Below are 14,648 nucleotides of genomic sequence, written 5' to 3'. Positions count from 1 at the left end.
AAAGATATGACTTGTAGCTAACCGACTATTAGCTAAACAACTATTCCTTTCGCAGGTGGGCTTGACTGGGAGTCAGGTGTGGTGGGCCACGGATGTAGGCATCGCCTTTGCACGGGTCGAGGAGGGGTTTGACACGGCCCTCAGAGAGTACAACAGGAAACAGGTATCGATGCTGGTCTATGTGACGTGAGGAAGACACTTTTTTAAATTCATGTTGTTCTAGATCACGCAGCTGAACTCGCTCATTCACATGCTACTGGGGGAGCTAACCCCCGGAGACCGACAGAAAATCATGACCGTGTGTACGATCGACGTCCACGCCCGGGATGTGGTCGCCAACCTGGTCGCTCAAAAGGTCCGACTCAACTCATCATAACAAAACAAATCGAAATGAAAATGAGGATTTTTGTTTTTTATTAGGTGACAACGGGGCAAGCGTTTGCGTGGCTGTCACAGCTGCGCCATCGCTGGTGCGACGAAACCCGACACTGTTACGTTAATATATGCGACGCACAGTTTCAGTTCAGCTATGAATACTTGGGCAACACCAACAGACTTGTCATTACGCCTCTAACAGACAGGTATCAGATCATTATTGAGACTTAAACTTGTTTTGTTTAATCACATTTCTTTTTCAAATCCTTTTTCTGTCAGGTGCTACATAACACTCACTCAGTCTCTTCATCTCACCATGAGTGGAGCACCATCAGGTCCAGCTGGCACCGGAAAAACAGAGACCACCAAGGACCTGGGTCGCTCGCTGGGCATCATGGTCTATGTCTTCAACTGCTCTGAGCAGATGGACTATAAGGTACGGTCATGCTCGCTCATCCAGCATCACAACTCTACTGCCACTCTTTTTATTTATTTATGTTTTTATTTGCCTTGGCCACACATCAGCCTCCAAGTGACCTCCTAACAGTGGGTTAGAGACGGTGATTTAATTTATTTCCATTGTTGCTTAGTATATTTTTTTAAGCTTCCAGAAAGCTTGCTACCCAAAAGACTTTCTCTTATGGCGCTACATAGTTCCAGCCCTACTCTACTACCGTCAGCTTGACACTTTAAACTTGTATTTGATCTTTAAAGTATATACTTTTTTTGAGTATTGTTTTGATTGTTTAAGCGCTTTGTGACCCTGGTCTGGAAAATCGCTATATAAATAAATATTACTTACTTACTTACTTACTTACTACCCTGTTGTGTGTCCTCCGGCCCTGCTATCTACTAACGGCCCCGGATAAGGGATAAGTACCGTAATACCTGGAGGTGATGGTGTACTTACTGGGCACAAAAGGTTCTTGACCAATTTTTTTGATAGGTACTCTTTTTCAGAATGATAAAAAAAAATGTTATTTACAATAAAAAAAATGTAGTTGACTAAATTCATTTTTGCCTACTTTTTTGTTTAACATTGAATGATTACTAATGAAATAAAATGGCAAAACCTATTTAAAACTTAAAATAAAATGCTTGTGGTGCATGAGTTCGTCTGTAATTTTTGGTGTATAATTTGACATTTTTTTGCTGAACAAAGGGCTTTTCCAATCACAGGACACGTACATGTCGGTTTACGTAACGCCTGTTAGTTATTGGCTAATTTATGTCCATGACATCATAAGCTAGGCTAAACATAATTGGATAAAATCTCCACCATCATATTTGGCACCCTAAAACAGCGCAGCCAAGTGGATATAATATACGAAGGAGGGTTTCATTTTTGTGTTAGGATTCGTGCTAATTACTCCTCAGTGACCAGCCGTCGGTTGACGTCACCTTATTAGCTCGAAGTGCCCCGTTTGTCAGAACATAACACAAACAAACATGGCTGATAAGATAAAGCCAAGTCGAGTAGAGCGGCAGGGCTTAGACGTGTCAGTAAAAGGGCCGTTTGACGCTTCAGTTTTCACAACTTTTTACAGTGCAAATAAACTGTAACATTCTACCATTTGTGTCTTTCATCCCTGCAGTCGATCGGAAACATTTACAAAGGTCTGGCCCAGACCGGGGTTTGGGGCTGCTTCGATGAGTTCAACAGGATTTCCGTAGAAGTTCTCTCTGTGGTAGCAGTGCAGGTTAAGACTATCCAGGATGCTGTACGCAACAAAAAGCAGAGGTATATTTCACTTTTTTTTTGCATCAGCCTGTTCATACATGTAAATGTTGGTCTCCATGTGTAGGTTTCGCTTCCTGGGAGAAGAAATAGAGCTGAAGCAGAGCGTGGGGATCTTCATAACCCTCAACCCAGGTTACGCTGGCAGGGCTGAGCTTCCCGAGAACCTGAAGGCTCTTTTCAGGTGTGACAGATAGAGGGTTAAAAAATATACACAGTGCATCACAAAAGTGACTACAATCCTCACTACTACTTAATTCTTCAGTTTTGTCCCATGAAAAGATAAACTTAAATATCTGCAGAAATGTGAGGGGTGTACCCACTTTTGTGATACACTATATATCATGAGAGAACCGACTGATGATCCTCTGACCTTCCAGACCCTGCGCTATGGTGATCCCCGACTTTGAGTTGATCTGCGAGATCATGTTGGTGGCAGAAGGCTTCATAGACGCTCGCCTGCTGGCACACAAGTTCATCAGCCTCTACACGCTGTGTAAGGAGCTTCTGTCCAAACAGGTAAGAGTAGAAATCCAATTTTAAACTATTTATTTATCCTATTGATCGTTTTTTCTTTGGTGCTAGGATCACTATGACTGGGGTTTACGTGCCATTAAATCAGTTTTGGTTGTGGCTGGATCATTAAAACGAGAAGAGAGGAGCAGAGCAGAGGAACAGGTAAGTCGCTACCAAATAATTCAGGTGTTAAATGCTTATTTTTATATGTATTTTGCTCCCACGTGTATTTTCGTAGGTGCTGATGCGGGCGCTTCGGGATTTCAACCTGCCCAAGATAGTGACCACTGATGTGCCCATATTCCTCGGCCTTATCAGCGACCTATTTCCTCAGCTGGATGTTCCCAGGAAGAAAGATCCAGTCCTGGAAAATACTGTTCGCCAGTCGGTAAATGAGCTTCGGCTGCAGCCGGAAGAAAACTTTATATTGAAGGTGAGAAACTTTTCTTAGGTGTAATGTGCAGGAAAGCGGCTCTATTTAAGAGCCCGGAACAACAGCTTATCTAAATTTTTTGTTGACCTTTGTGTTATCTCAGGGTCAAATGTGTTTGAGTTATCCCTTGTGTTGTCTCTGGGTCGATCGGCTTCCAGAAATACATTTGCAGTGGTGAAGGTCATTCACCTTAACCCAGAGACAACACAAGGGTAATATTTATTTGAGATGTATTTGATAAAACATGTATTTTTGTCTGTAACTAGGTGACCCAGCTGGAGGAGCTGCTGGCTGTTCGACACTCGGTATTCATAGTTGGTGCACCTGGAACGGGTAAAAGTCAGGTAGAGACCTCGACGATGTTTGGAGGAAATGACAAAAATCAGTCATGTAAACTTGTGTAAACATTTTTAGATTTTAAAGACGCTTCATAGAACCTACACAAACATGAAGATGAAACCTTCATGGAACGACATCAACCCTAAAGCAGTGACCACCGATGAGTTGTTCGGATATTTGCATCCGGCTACTCGAGAGTGGAAGGATGGTAGGATTTTTTTTATTTTCTAAAACAAGGATTATTTTTAAACATTTTACATGAAGTTCTGTTTTTTTTTCCACAGGTGTTTTTTCATCCACTATGAGAGAGCTGGCGTCGGCGCCCCATGATGGACCCAAATGGATTGTTCTGGATGGTGATATTGACCCGATGTGGATCGAGTCCCTCAACACCGTCATGGATGACAATAAGGTCAGTGAAAACATGCTGGTTATGCCATTTCCTGTCTGTATTTTTCCCAAAAAAGTGATTAACTAAAAGGGTATAACTACTCAGATAGTACTTCTTTATGTCTAACATATTCTAACAGTTCAGCTAGTCAGACGACGACACGATGTAACACACAAAACGTCCACAAGATGGCGTCCAAAGTTCAAGAGCACAAATCTCAGCCTTTACGAGTCCAATTAAAAAAACAGAAGTATAAGAAAACAAGGCGCAAGATCCACTACAAAACACAACAGGTAAAAATTAAATCCAGGACTCACCCAAAGAAACACAAAGCGCTGACAGGAAAAAAAACATCAGGAGGTTAGTGTCCAAGAAGCAAAGTTGGTTCACTAGGCGAACAACTGAGAGCTTTACCGATGGTCCAGAGTAAACATGCTGACATCGACTCAGGCCAGGAGCAGACTCTTAACGCAGCAAAGCTGATTGTCCTGATGGTCGACATCCGTGGAGCTTGCCAAGCACAGACCTCACGGACTGTCAAGAGAGCATGAAACACAGGAAACATAGGGAAGGACTGTACAAAATAAAAGCCCCAGGGAGTTTTATTTATGAATGAATTGTATTGTGTCGAAACTATTCAGTTTTCAGTTGATTTGTTTAACATACAATGAACTGTATTTCAAACGGTCATTATTGTGAAACGCTATTATTTTAAACTAATATATGTATAATGTTTATTTAAAAAATATATATGTTATTTCAATATAAGTAACATCATAGGAGCAAAATAACAAAATATATTTGTTTAAAGCAACCCCCTTCTTTTTTACTTAATACATTTTGAAAGAAAATAAAGGAAAAACAAGAGCTAGCACTCAAAACTTTCAAAACACACTCATGTCACTGGACATGCTCTGAGGAGAGGAAAAATAAATGTAGCTAAAAAGAGGAACAGATTTGCCTAAAAGTGTCTTTATGGTGATAAATGAAAAAAAGAGTGATTTGAAAACTGATGAGCTCGTCCTCCAGCAGAATCTCATCAGAAGATGAGGTTTATTGCCTGGTTAGTTTTTTAATGTCTGGTCTGTGTATTCAAAATATGGATTCATGATATTGTGATGAAGCATAAAAACTTGTGTCATAAGGTCTTGACTCTGGCGAGCAACGAGAGGATCAGTCTGTCCTCGTCGATGCGTCTTCTGTTCGAGATCTCTCACCTGAAGGCTGCCACTCCAGCGACTGTGTCCAGAGCTGGAATCTTGTACGTCAACGCCCAGGACCTGGGATGGAGCTGGTGAGATACACATTTTAATGTCCTCTTAAAGAATAAACGTGTCAGTGATGCAGCTGGTGTTTGTGATTCCAGCTACGTGACGAGCTGGATCGACACCAGACAGGCTCAGTCGGAGAGAGCCAACCTTCCCATCCTGTTTGACAAGTACGTGCCGTACTGTCTGGAGCAGGTGCGCTGCAACCTGAAGACCATCACGCGTGTACCAGAGAACAGCATGGTCCAGGTGAGCGTGTGTCAGCTGTCAAATCATGAGTCCATCCCATAATACCAGCTCTTTACATACATGTAGATCAACTACACATATGTTTACATGAGAGAAGAGAAGAAAAGCACAAACACAGAAACGATTCCAAAAGGAAAGGATTAAACACAAAAACTAAATTTTCAAACACAGAAGCACAAACACAGACACACAATTTCAAAAGGAAAAGCACAACAAAGAAACACAATTTCCCCCCCGAAAAAAGAAAAGCACAAACCAAAAACGAGGAAACACAATTTCAAAAAGGAAAGAACAAAAACAGAAAGAAGTTATAAAAAGAAAACACGGAAACAAAAACTAAAAGAATCTCGCACAAAAACACAAACAGAAAAAAGTGCAAACACAAAAATAAAATAACAAAAGCAGAACAAGTTTAACAGACCAGGCACCATAGTTACTTTTTCTTTTTACATCGTGTTTGTGTTTGCACTTCTCTTTTTGAAATTGTGTTTCCTCGTTTTTGGTTTTTGTTTCTCTTTTTGAACATTTTGTGTTTGTGCTTTTCACTTCGAAGTTGTGTGTCTGTGTTTGTGCTTCTGTCATTGAAAGTTGTGTTGTTGTATTTGTACCTTTCATTCTGAAATTGTGTTTCTACCTCTCTTTCTGAAATTGAGTTTTTGTGTTTAATCTTTTCCTTTTGTAATTGTGTTTATGTGTTTTTGGTTCTCTTTTTACATTCTGTTTTTATGTGTATGTTTTTCACTGGTATTTTTTTATTTGTTTTTGTGTTTCTACTTTTCTATTTGAAATTGTGAGTAATGTTTTTGTGTTAACACTACTCTTGTTCTTATTGTGTTTAAGCTTTTCTTTTTGTAATTATTTTGTATTTGTGGTTTCTTTTTGTGAATGTGTTATTTTGTTTGCACTTTAAGTTTAGTTTTTGTATTTTGTCTTTTTAACTTGTATTTAATTTTTGTGTTTGTACCTCAGGTTTCGGGACTACATTTTAGTTTGTTTTTAATTGTCATTTGTTTTTTGCTATTTACCAGCTAGTTTGGCACGTTTAGACTTTCATTACTGTTTTTTAAAAGAAAAAAACATTGACCTTGGCTCCTGTGAGGGTTTGATATTGTCTATGAACATAGAATCTCTTATTGTATTGTTTCAGACGCTCTGCTGTCTCTTGGACTGTCTGCTGACAGAAGAAAACACTCCTCCAGACTCGGCCCGGGAACTTTATGAAATCTACTTTGTCTTCGCCTGCATCTGGGCCTTCGGGGGCGCTCTCTTCCAGGACCACGTGCGTAAGACTGATGCTCTCCTGAGAAGTCGAGTCCAAACTTCTCTCTCCGGCTGCAGCTCAACGACTACCGAGCCGAGTTCAGTCGATGGTGGTCCAAAGAGATGAGAGCGGTGAAGTTCCCGACCCAGGGCAGCGTGTTCGACTACTTCATCGACCCCGAGAGCAAGAAGTTGACCCCCTGGAGCGAGAAGATGGACCCCTTTGAGCTGGAGCCCGACGTGCCGCTGCAGGTCTTGATCCAGGATCAGGTTTGATCGCTGAGCAGAAGTTGAAGTGTTGTTGTCGATAGACGGTGCTGGTGCACACTCCAGAGAGCATCTGCCTGACGTACTTCATGGACCTGCTGCTGCAGCGAGGTAAACCCGTCATGCTGGTGGGGAACGCGGGCGTGGGGAAGACCATCCTGGTGTCTGACAAGGTGGGCAGGTTGAAGGAGGACCACATGGTGGCCAAAGTGCCCTTCAACTACTACACCACCTCGGCCATGCTGCAGCGTGAGTGACGGACGATGCTCGATCTATGTTCCCTCTTGACTGAGAACGTCTACCTCAGGCGCTCTGGAGAAGCCTCTGGAGAAGAAAGCCGGGCGTAAATTTGCACCCCCGACCGCGAAGAAGCTGATCTACTTCATCGATGACCTGAACATGCCGGAGGTGGACACGTACGGGACGGTGCAGCCGCACACGCTCATACGCCAACACCTGGATTACAACCACTGGTACGTCCGACGGCTCTTCGTCGTCCAGGAGGCTTCTGAGATGATGGAGTCGTCGTGTTCGTAGGTACGACAGACAGAGACTCGTGCTCAAGGAAATCCACAACTGCCAGTACATCACCTGCATGAACCCCACGGCTGGAAGCTTCTCCATCAACCCCAGACTCCAGGTACTACCTCATGAGTACCTTATGATTACTCCTGATCAGACTAAACTTTAGCTGCTTACTAGTAATACTAATACTTTAACATGTACTACTATGTATTTCATTACTACTACCTCCTGTAATACTAATACTACTAGCCACTACAACCTGTACTTCTGTCTATTCTACTACTTCTATTTCATCTACTACTGCTACTACTATTTATACTTCTACTACTACTACTTCTTATTTCGCTGCTACTACTACTTGTTATACAATTTATACTACTTTTGATTCTGCAAATACTACTAATACTACCTGAAATGCTATTTATACTACTAATTCTACAACATTTTCCTCTTCTGCTACTTCTACTTAAACTACTACTACTACTTCTTCTACTACAACTACTACCGCAGCCAATACTAACTGTTCTATTATTTGTACTACCACCGCTAACACTACCTGTACTTCTATTTATAGCTCTACCTCTACGACTACTTCTGCTACTCCCTGTACTACTATTTATACTACTAATTCTACTATTAATAATACCACTCCTACCTGTACTACTTTTTGTATAACTATTTATATTACTACATCTACAATTACTTCTACTGCTATTACTACGTGTACTACTATTTATACTACTACTACTGCTACTATTGCCTTTACTAGTATTTATACTACAACTTATACTACTACTGCGACTACTACGACGACCAAAAGTAAGTAATACTAATACTTCCACCACTACCACTACCTGTACTATTTGTGCTACTACCTCTGCTTCTACCGATTCCAGTACTACTACCTGTACTATTATTCATACTCCAACATCTACTATTACTACTACTACTTGTACTACCCCTGCAACCTATACTGCCACAAGTACTGTTACTGCAATAATTACAATTTGTACTATAGCTTGCTTATACTAGTATTCTAATGCTTCTTCTACAAATACTACCCCTAATTGTACTACTACTAACTCCTAGTACAAGAGACAGAATATGATGACCGGGGTGAATACTGAGTTGGTTGGAATGAATTAAGTTTTGCACTAAATCTAATGTGAACTTCATTTCAGAGGCATTTCTCTGTGTTCGCTGTTCATTTCCCTGGTGCCGATGCCTTAGCCACCATCTTCTCCAGCATCCTGTCAGCTCACTTCCTCCAGGGAGGCTTCAGTTACGGAGTTTCTCGCTCAGTCGGAACGCTCATCCAGGTACATTTTCACCATCAAACGCTGCTCAGATGCGCACTTCCCTCCTGGCTGCGATCCAACCGATTCATCAAGCTGTCAATCTATGACAAAGCCATCTGTTTCCCTCGCAAGCATCTCTCAAAGTTTGTTGACATCCGTCTAACTTTGTGTTTGTTTAGGCTGCAATCTGCCTGCACCAGAAAATAAGTCAGAACTTCCTCCCCACAGCCATCCGCTTCCACTACATCTTCAACCTGCGAGACCTTTCCAACATATTCCAGGTGGAGCCGCTTCAAAGCCTCTCGCTCTTCTGCTCACTGTGTGTTTAAACCTCGGGTTCCAGGCTGTGTTTCAACATTTAAAATGATATTTAACAGGGTATCCTGTTTGCACTGCCCGAGTCGGTCCGTTACCCCATGGATCTGGTGCATCTGTGGCTCCACGAGAGCTCCAGGGTCTACTCGGACAAACTCATGGAGGAGAAAGACGTGGAACTGTTTCAGAAAATTCTTCTGGACACAGGAAAGAGATATTTCGAGGTTTGAATGAATTCATTTATATTTAAATATGTGATCTATAGTAACAGAAAACATTGAAAATAAACGTAATTAAGACTATTTTTAGTATTTGTGATTGTTTGGTTCTTACCAGATTCAACTCTTTTAAAGTTTTTCCTTTTTTTCCCACTCTTTTTTTCTGTTTACATTTATGTCGGTGTATTTCCAATAACTAAATATATAATTAGAAAATACCAGGGTGCTAATTTACATGTTACGTGTTTGTTGTTACTGCTATAGTTCTACTTGAAGTTACGAGAATAAAAAACAGTGCATGTGGTTGACGTGATAACCACAGATATATTATCTAAATAGTAATAAGAAAAGCTAGGATTCAGAGTGAAACTATAAATCCCTTCTCATATTTTTTTTGTACTTGTTTAACTACCGTTTTCATAGTATTTTTTTGAAAGTATTTTTTTTAAGTCTCAAAACTTTACTCTTTACAGCTTACTTTTTATTTCAATTTAATTTTCACATCAATTTACCTTATTTTTTTGGCTCTCTCAATGAAATAAAAATATTTATAATAAAGTATTTATCAACTTGTCTAGTAGAATATAAAATATAGATTTTATAGTGAAAATATTTTAAAAAAAAAGAAGTCCATTGAAAATGAAGCAATATACTAAAACTTTTTATCTTATTTTTGCTTTACGTCATAACATTTAAAAAATGTTCTACCAAACGGTTGAGCACATACTTTAAATATCAGAGTTCAAATCAGGTTTTTGATCACATTTTTAGGAAAGATCACAAAGAATATAAGGGCCAAAAAACACACAGAAATGGAGCAAAAACGCCCAAAGTTTCAGAAGTCAGTAAAATGGTTCCTTTACCTATAAACATAGTAATGCATTTCACACACAACCTAATCACACACTGATGGCAGTAGGCTGCAACGCAGCACGCCATCTCAACGTGGAGGAAGTTTCTTGCTCAGGGACAGAACGAACCTGCAACTTCTCAGGCCACGCTCTTATCATTTCCCTTCCCATATTGAGGCGTCTTTATATCTATTGATTTGAGAGAAACTCAATGTCAGTCACAGTGTCTAATGCCGTGCCATTGGAATTTTACCTGTTGATCAATGGAAGACAGAATTAAAATCATTATATTAAGAGAAGAATTGTAGAAACAAAATAAATATGATTAAATGTTAACACTTGTGTAATGACTTGTAAAAGATCTTCACCATTTTATAAACGTATTTGAGATTGAGAAGGTGGTCACCGTTTAAAACAAAGCAGCAACGTTTTTCAAAAGGATGTGAAGTTCCGTCAGACCCGGCGGGCTCAGTTTAAAACCTCCTCCAGATGACGATCACTTTGTTGCTTTTAAGCGCCTGCACTTGATCACGCTTTGTTTTGTCTGGTGTTCCTCAGGGAATAGACGAGTCCATCTTCATCCACCAGCCGCTGGTCTACTGTCACTTTGCTCTGGGCGTGGGAGAGCCTCGCTATCACCAGGTACACAAACACAAACACCGCCGGGGTGATCAAGCATGCGGCTCCACGCTGTTTCCTTCCAGCATCCATTTATTTGTCATCAATCACGTTCAGCGGGCGGAGTGACTTTAATTAGTTGTGACTCGGATCCATTACACTCGGGGATCCTGAAGCCTGATGGCGCCAAACGTGGCTGTCGTGCGGGAATCTGTCAGGAGGACGAGACGAGAATGAATGTTCTTGTCATCGCTGAGATAATTGTGGCTCTTTTCCCAGTTAATTGACTCAACTTTTCATGAGAAGTTGTTTTTTCGTCTCCAGGCGGCGGACTGGGAGAAACTCCAGAAGACTCTGGCCGACGCTCTGGAGCATTACAACGAGCTGCACGCCGTCATGGACCTGGTTCTGTTCGAGGAGGCCATCCAGCATGTGTAGGACTCTGGACCCTGGAACATGTTTAAGAGCTTTTGTTTATGTTTATAAACACTTGATGTCCAGGTGTCGCATCAGCCGCATCCTGGAGGCCCCGTACGGTAACGCCCTGCTGGTGGGAGTCGGCGGCAGCGGGAAGCAGAGTCTGTGTCGACTGGCGGCTTTTCTCAGCACCCTTGAGGTTTTCCAGATCACGCTGCGTAAAGGATACAGTATCAGTGACCTCAAGGTAACCCCCTCACTCTAGTGCAGGAGTTATTTAAACGTTGTTTCTGTCAAAAAACATTTATCTAATTTACCAACAAAGCACTTATACAGTGAGAGACACACTGTAAAGTTACGAGTTCTGGGACTAAAGCTGAGAGAAAAGCGTGTGGCGTTCAAGTACACTTTGATTCTCAGGAACGAATTACAGTTTATTATGCTTTAATTGCAATTCTGTATATAAAGGAACATAATGCTTTCAATATGTGTACCTAGCTCTGCGAATTGTGAAAAGTAACTTTCTGCTTTTGTCACACAATTTCTCACACAATCCATTTTATGTGTCACAGCTGCAATGCCCCATATTCAGGGTGTAGCATGAGCTGGCACACTGCGTTGCAGCCTACTCCCATCAGTGTGTGACTGTGTGCGTGAATGGACTTTTGAGTGTTGACTAAGCGGTGATGGCTCTATATAAGTTCATATTGAAATGAAGGGCCCAAACACAAAAGAAATGTAGCAAAAACACAACTGAAGATACTGTTGTAAATCGACAACAAATAGTGTGTAATTTATCATTTTGAAATGAAGGAGTTTTATATATGTTAGGCATATATTTCACTTAAATAAATACAGTTAACTGCTACGTATTCGTTTCGTCGCAAGTTTGCTGTCATGTTCAATCTGACAGAGGACGGATATGCATTAAAATAAAATACATTTTGTCTCAAATATCAATTGGTATTCCTGCTTATATCGTCAAAATCTCACAGGAATACACTTCTATGTAATGACATTTTGTATTGAAGACGCACTTCAAAGTATTTTAGTGATAAAACCCGGTTTAGTCACAGTACACATGAGCCGATCAAAAAATATTCTGAATTAATTGATTAGAAAAAGAAGTTTAAGTGAACAAAATTGGCATGAAACAACAAGGAGATGTTTGTTCGACATTTTTCTACAGTGATGACCAGCTGTGACTCTCATCAAGAAAAAAAATCATTCAAAATGAGAAATAACACATTTGAACTTGAGAAATTATTCAATAAAAGTTATAATTACCTTTAAATATCTCCGGTTTCCTCAAATATTTAGTCACTGTCATGAAAAAAAGAAAAAGGTATCACAGGCTGCTGTTGCTCTGTTGATCTAATGGTCTGTAGTGCAAATTAAAATTAAGTTTTTATCTCATCAGTTTTTGGGTCCCGACCCACCAGTTGAGAACGACTTTTTCCAAAGTTCAAAAAAGTTCATGTGTTCCAGAGCGACATCGCAGCGTTGTACATCAAAGTGGGAGTGAAGAACATCGGCACCGTGTTCCTTCACACCGACTCCCAGATTCCCGACGAACGCTTCCTGGTGCTGATCAACGACATGCTGGCTTCAGGTGCGTCCTCGTCGTCCCTCCATCATGACAGGAAGTGAAGCATCTCATCATGTGGTCTGAGTGCAGGAGATATTCCGGACCTCTTCAGCGACGAGGAGACCGACATGATCGTGTCGTCCATCCGCATGGAGCTGAGAGGTTTGGGCCTGATCGACTCCAGAGACAACTGCTGGAGCTTCTTCATCGAGAGGATCAGGAGGCAGCTGAAGGTGGTCCTGTGCTTCTCCCCGGTCGGCTTCACCCTGAGGACTCGGGCCCGGAAGTTCCCGGCGCTGGTCAACTGCACCGCCATAGACTGGTTCCACCCGTGGCCTCAGCTGGCTCTGCAGTCAGTCAGCTCCAGTTTCATCGAGAAGATTCCTGGACTGGAGGTGACACATGAAGCAGATGTTTTCTGAAGAAATCTCTAGATCACGGCTGTCAAACTCTATCAGACAGGGCTTAAAGTCACAGGTCTAAAAAAAAAAATGTATTTAACAGGAAGTATTAGGTTAAATTTCTATATAATCAATTAATTCTTGGAGCCTCAATTGATCTTAATTGTCTCTTTTTGTTTTCCTTCACCAAACTAATTCCAGTTTTACTCATATTTTCGACATCTTTAATCTCTGTCCCTTATCTTAAACACTGACATCCTCATAGATCACCCACATAAACATGAATATACTGTATTTTTCAGACTATAAGGCACACTTAAAATCCTTAAATTTTCTCAAGAATCAACACTGCAATTTAGAATTTGGTCCATGTAATGATTCTGGTTGTATTTACTGACATCAAATTATTTTAACGTGGTACAGGGCACTAAAAAAAAGGTCAATTCCTATATTGTGTTTACAAAAACTGCCAATAAAGTTTCTAATTCAGAAAATGATGGTAGTCTAGGAAGCTGAATATGATGCTATTTTCTGGCAGACCATATAAAACAACATAGTGTGGCCATGAGTTCAACACTTGTGCCTTAGATTGGTGGTCTTTGCAACGCGTTATCGATATCTGGATGAAAATTAACAAAAAAAAAATTAAAATAAAATGGCACGATCTACTTAAAAGAGTCTTTAGAAATAAATCTCATCATTATGCTGAATCAGCAGGAATTCTCTACTGTTTCTCAACAGTTTTTACTGTTTTTCACTTCTTTTTCTTCAATAAACTTGACCAAAATATCGTCTTGACATATCAAGAGACACGTGCTTATATGACAAAAAAGCTTTAATTTTTTTAATTGTACACCTGACTTACTTACTAACCGACAACAGATAATAATCAATAATATAATAATATAATAAAAATCAGATAATAATAATCAATACAACAGAAATTTACTATTTACTCTTTCTATGCAGCAGGCTAGCAAATTCTTACTCGGTACTTACCCGGTGGTTGGTGACGACTGCTCTTGATAAAATCTGTGAATTAAAAAAAAAAAGAAAATAAATAATAATAATAAACATTTAATTGACAAAAATTTTAAATTAAGAAGAAAATATATAAATATATATGGTTGTAGGTTCAAACTGAAAGATGTATACTTTGAAACAAATTTTCATTTGTGAATTATTAGTATTTAAAATACAAAAACATGTGAAATAAAAAAAAAAAAACACTTTTGTGTTTGTCTTCTCCAGCCGGGGGTGAGGTCGTCCATCAGTGAGTTCATCTCGTTCGCTCACACGAGCGTCAATGAGGTGAGATTTCTGTGATCGGTGAAGAAAACCTTGTTCAAGCAACGTTTTTTTGTTTCCTACAGGTGAGTTTAAAATACCAGCAGAGCGAGAAGCACTTCAACTACACCACCCCGAAGAGCTTCCTGGAGTTCATGAAGCTGTACGGGAACCTGCTGGCGAAGAAGCGGACGGAGCTCACGCAGAAGACGGAGAGGCTGGAGAACGGCCTCCAGAAGCTGCTGACCACGGCCTCGCAGGTGAGCCGGAGAAAACACCTGCTCAGAGCTGGTC

At 40.5% G+C, this 14,648-nt stretch overlaps 1 protein-coding gene across 2 annotated transcripts in view; it reads left to right on the top strand.

The window, feature by feature from the left end:
• The window catches only part of dnah9l (dynein, axonemal, heavy polypeptide 9 like), a 35,183-nt gene that overhangs the window by 6,750 nt on the left and 13,785 nt on the right, over positions 1-14,648 (top strand). Inside the window, exons 14-42 of one of the 2 annotated variants that reach the window (XM_087811499.1) lie at positions 56-163; positions 224-355; positions 421-581; positions 655-811; positions 1,971-2,116; positions 2,181-2,297; positions 2,494-2,632; positions 2,699-2,791; positions 2,868-3,062; positions 3,329-3,406; positions 3,477-3,609; positions 3,686-3,813; positions 4,938-5,086; positions 5,159-5,309; positions 6,457-6,588; positions 6,648-6,821; positions 6,881-7,085; positions 7,144-7,309; positions 7,374-7,476; positions 8,543-8,680; positions 8,839-8,940; positions 9,037-9,198; positions 10,602-10,685; positions 10,986-11,095; positions 11,163-11,325; positions 12,567-12,690; positions 12,757-13,061; positions 14,319-14,378; positions 14,441-14,614. In XM_087811499.1, the coding sequence (XP_087667625.1) occupies positions 56-163; positions 224-355; positions 421-581; positions 655-811; positions 1,971-2,116; positions 2,181-2,297; positions 2,494-2,632; positions 2,699-2,791; positions 2,868-3,062; positions 3,329-3,406; positions 3,477-3,609; positions 3,686-3,813; positions 4,938-5,086; positions 5,159-5,309; positions 6,457-6,588; positions 6,648-6,821; positions 6,881-7,085; positions 7,144-7,309; positions 7,374-7,476; positions 8,543-8,680; positions 8,839-8,940; positions 9,037-9,198; positions 10,602-10,685; positions 10,986-11,095; positions 11,163-11,325; positions 12,567-12,690; positions 12,757-13,061; positions 14,319-14,378; positions 14,441-14,614 (4,089 nt within the window). Of the gene's footprint in view, positions 1-55; positions 164-223; positions 356-420; positions 582-654; positions 812-1,970; positions 2,117-2,180; positions 2,298-2,493; positions 2,633-2,698; positions 2,792-2,867; positions 3,063-3,328; positions 3,407-3,476; positions 3,632-3,680; positions 3,814-4,937; positions 5,087-5,158; positions 5,310-6,456; positions 6,589-6,647; positions 6,822-6,880; positions 7,086-7,143; positions 7,310-7,373; positions 7,477-8,542; positions 8,681-8,838; positions 8,941-9,036; positions 9,199-10,601; positions 10,686-10,985; positions 11,096-11,162; positions 11,326-12,566; positions 12,691-12,756; positions 13,062-14,318; positions 14,379-14,440; positions 14,615-14,648 lie in introns of both variants that reach the window. The other variant, XM_087811498.1, reaches the window with a different exon arrangement.

The sequence above is a fragment of the Callionymus lyra genome, chromosome 16, assembly GCF_982586985.1.
Source record: "Callionymus lyra chromosome 16, fCalLyr1.hap1.1, whole genome shotgun sequence".
Taxonomy (NCBI): domain Eukaryota; kingdom Metazoa; phylum Chordata; class Actinopteri; order Syngnathiformes; family Callionymidae; genus Callionymus; species Callionymus lyra.
This window is presented reverse-complemented; position numbering and strand designations above follow the sequence as displayed.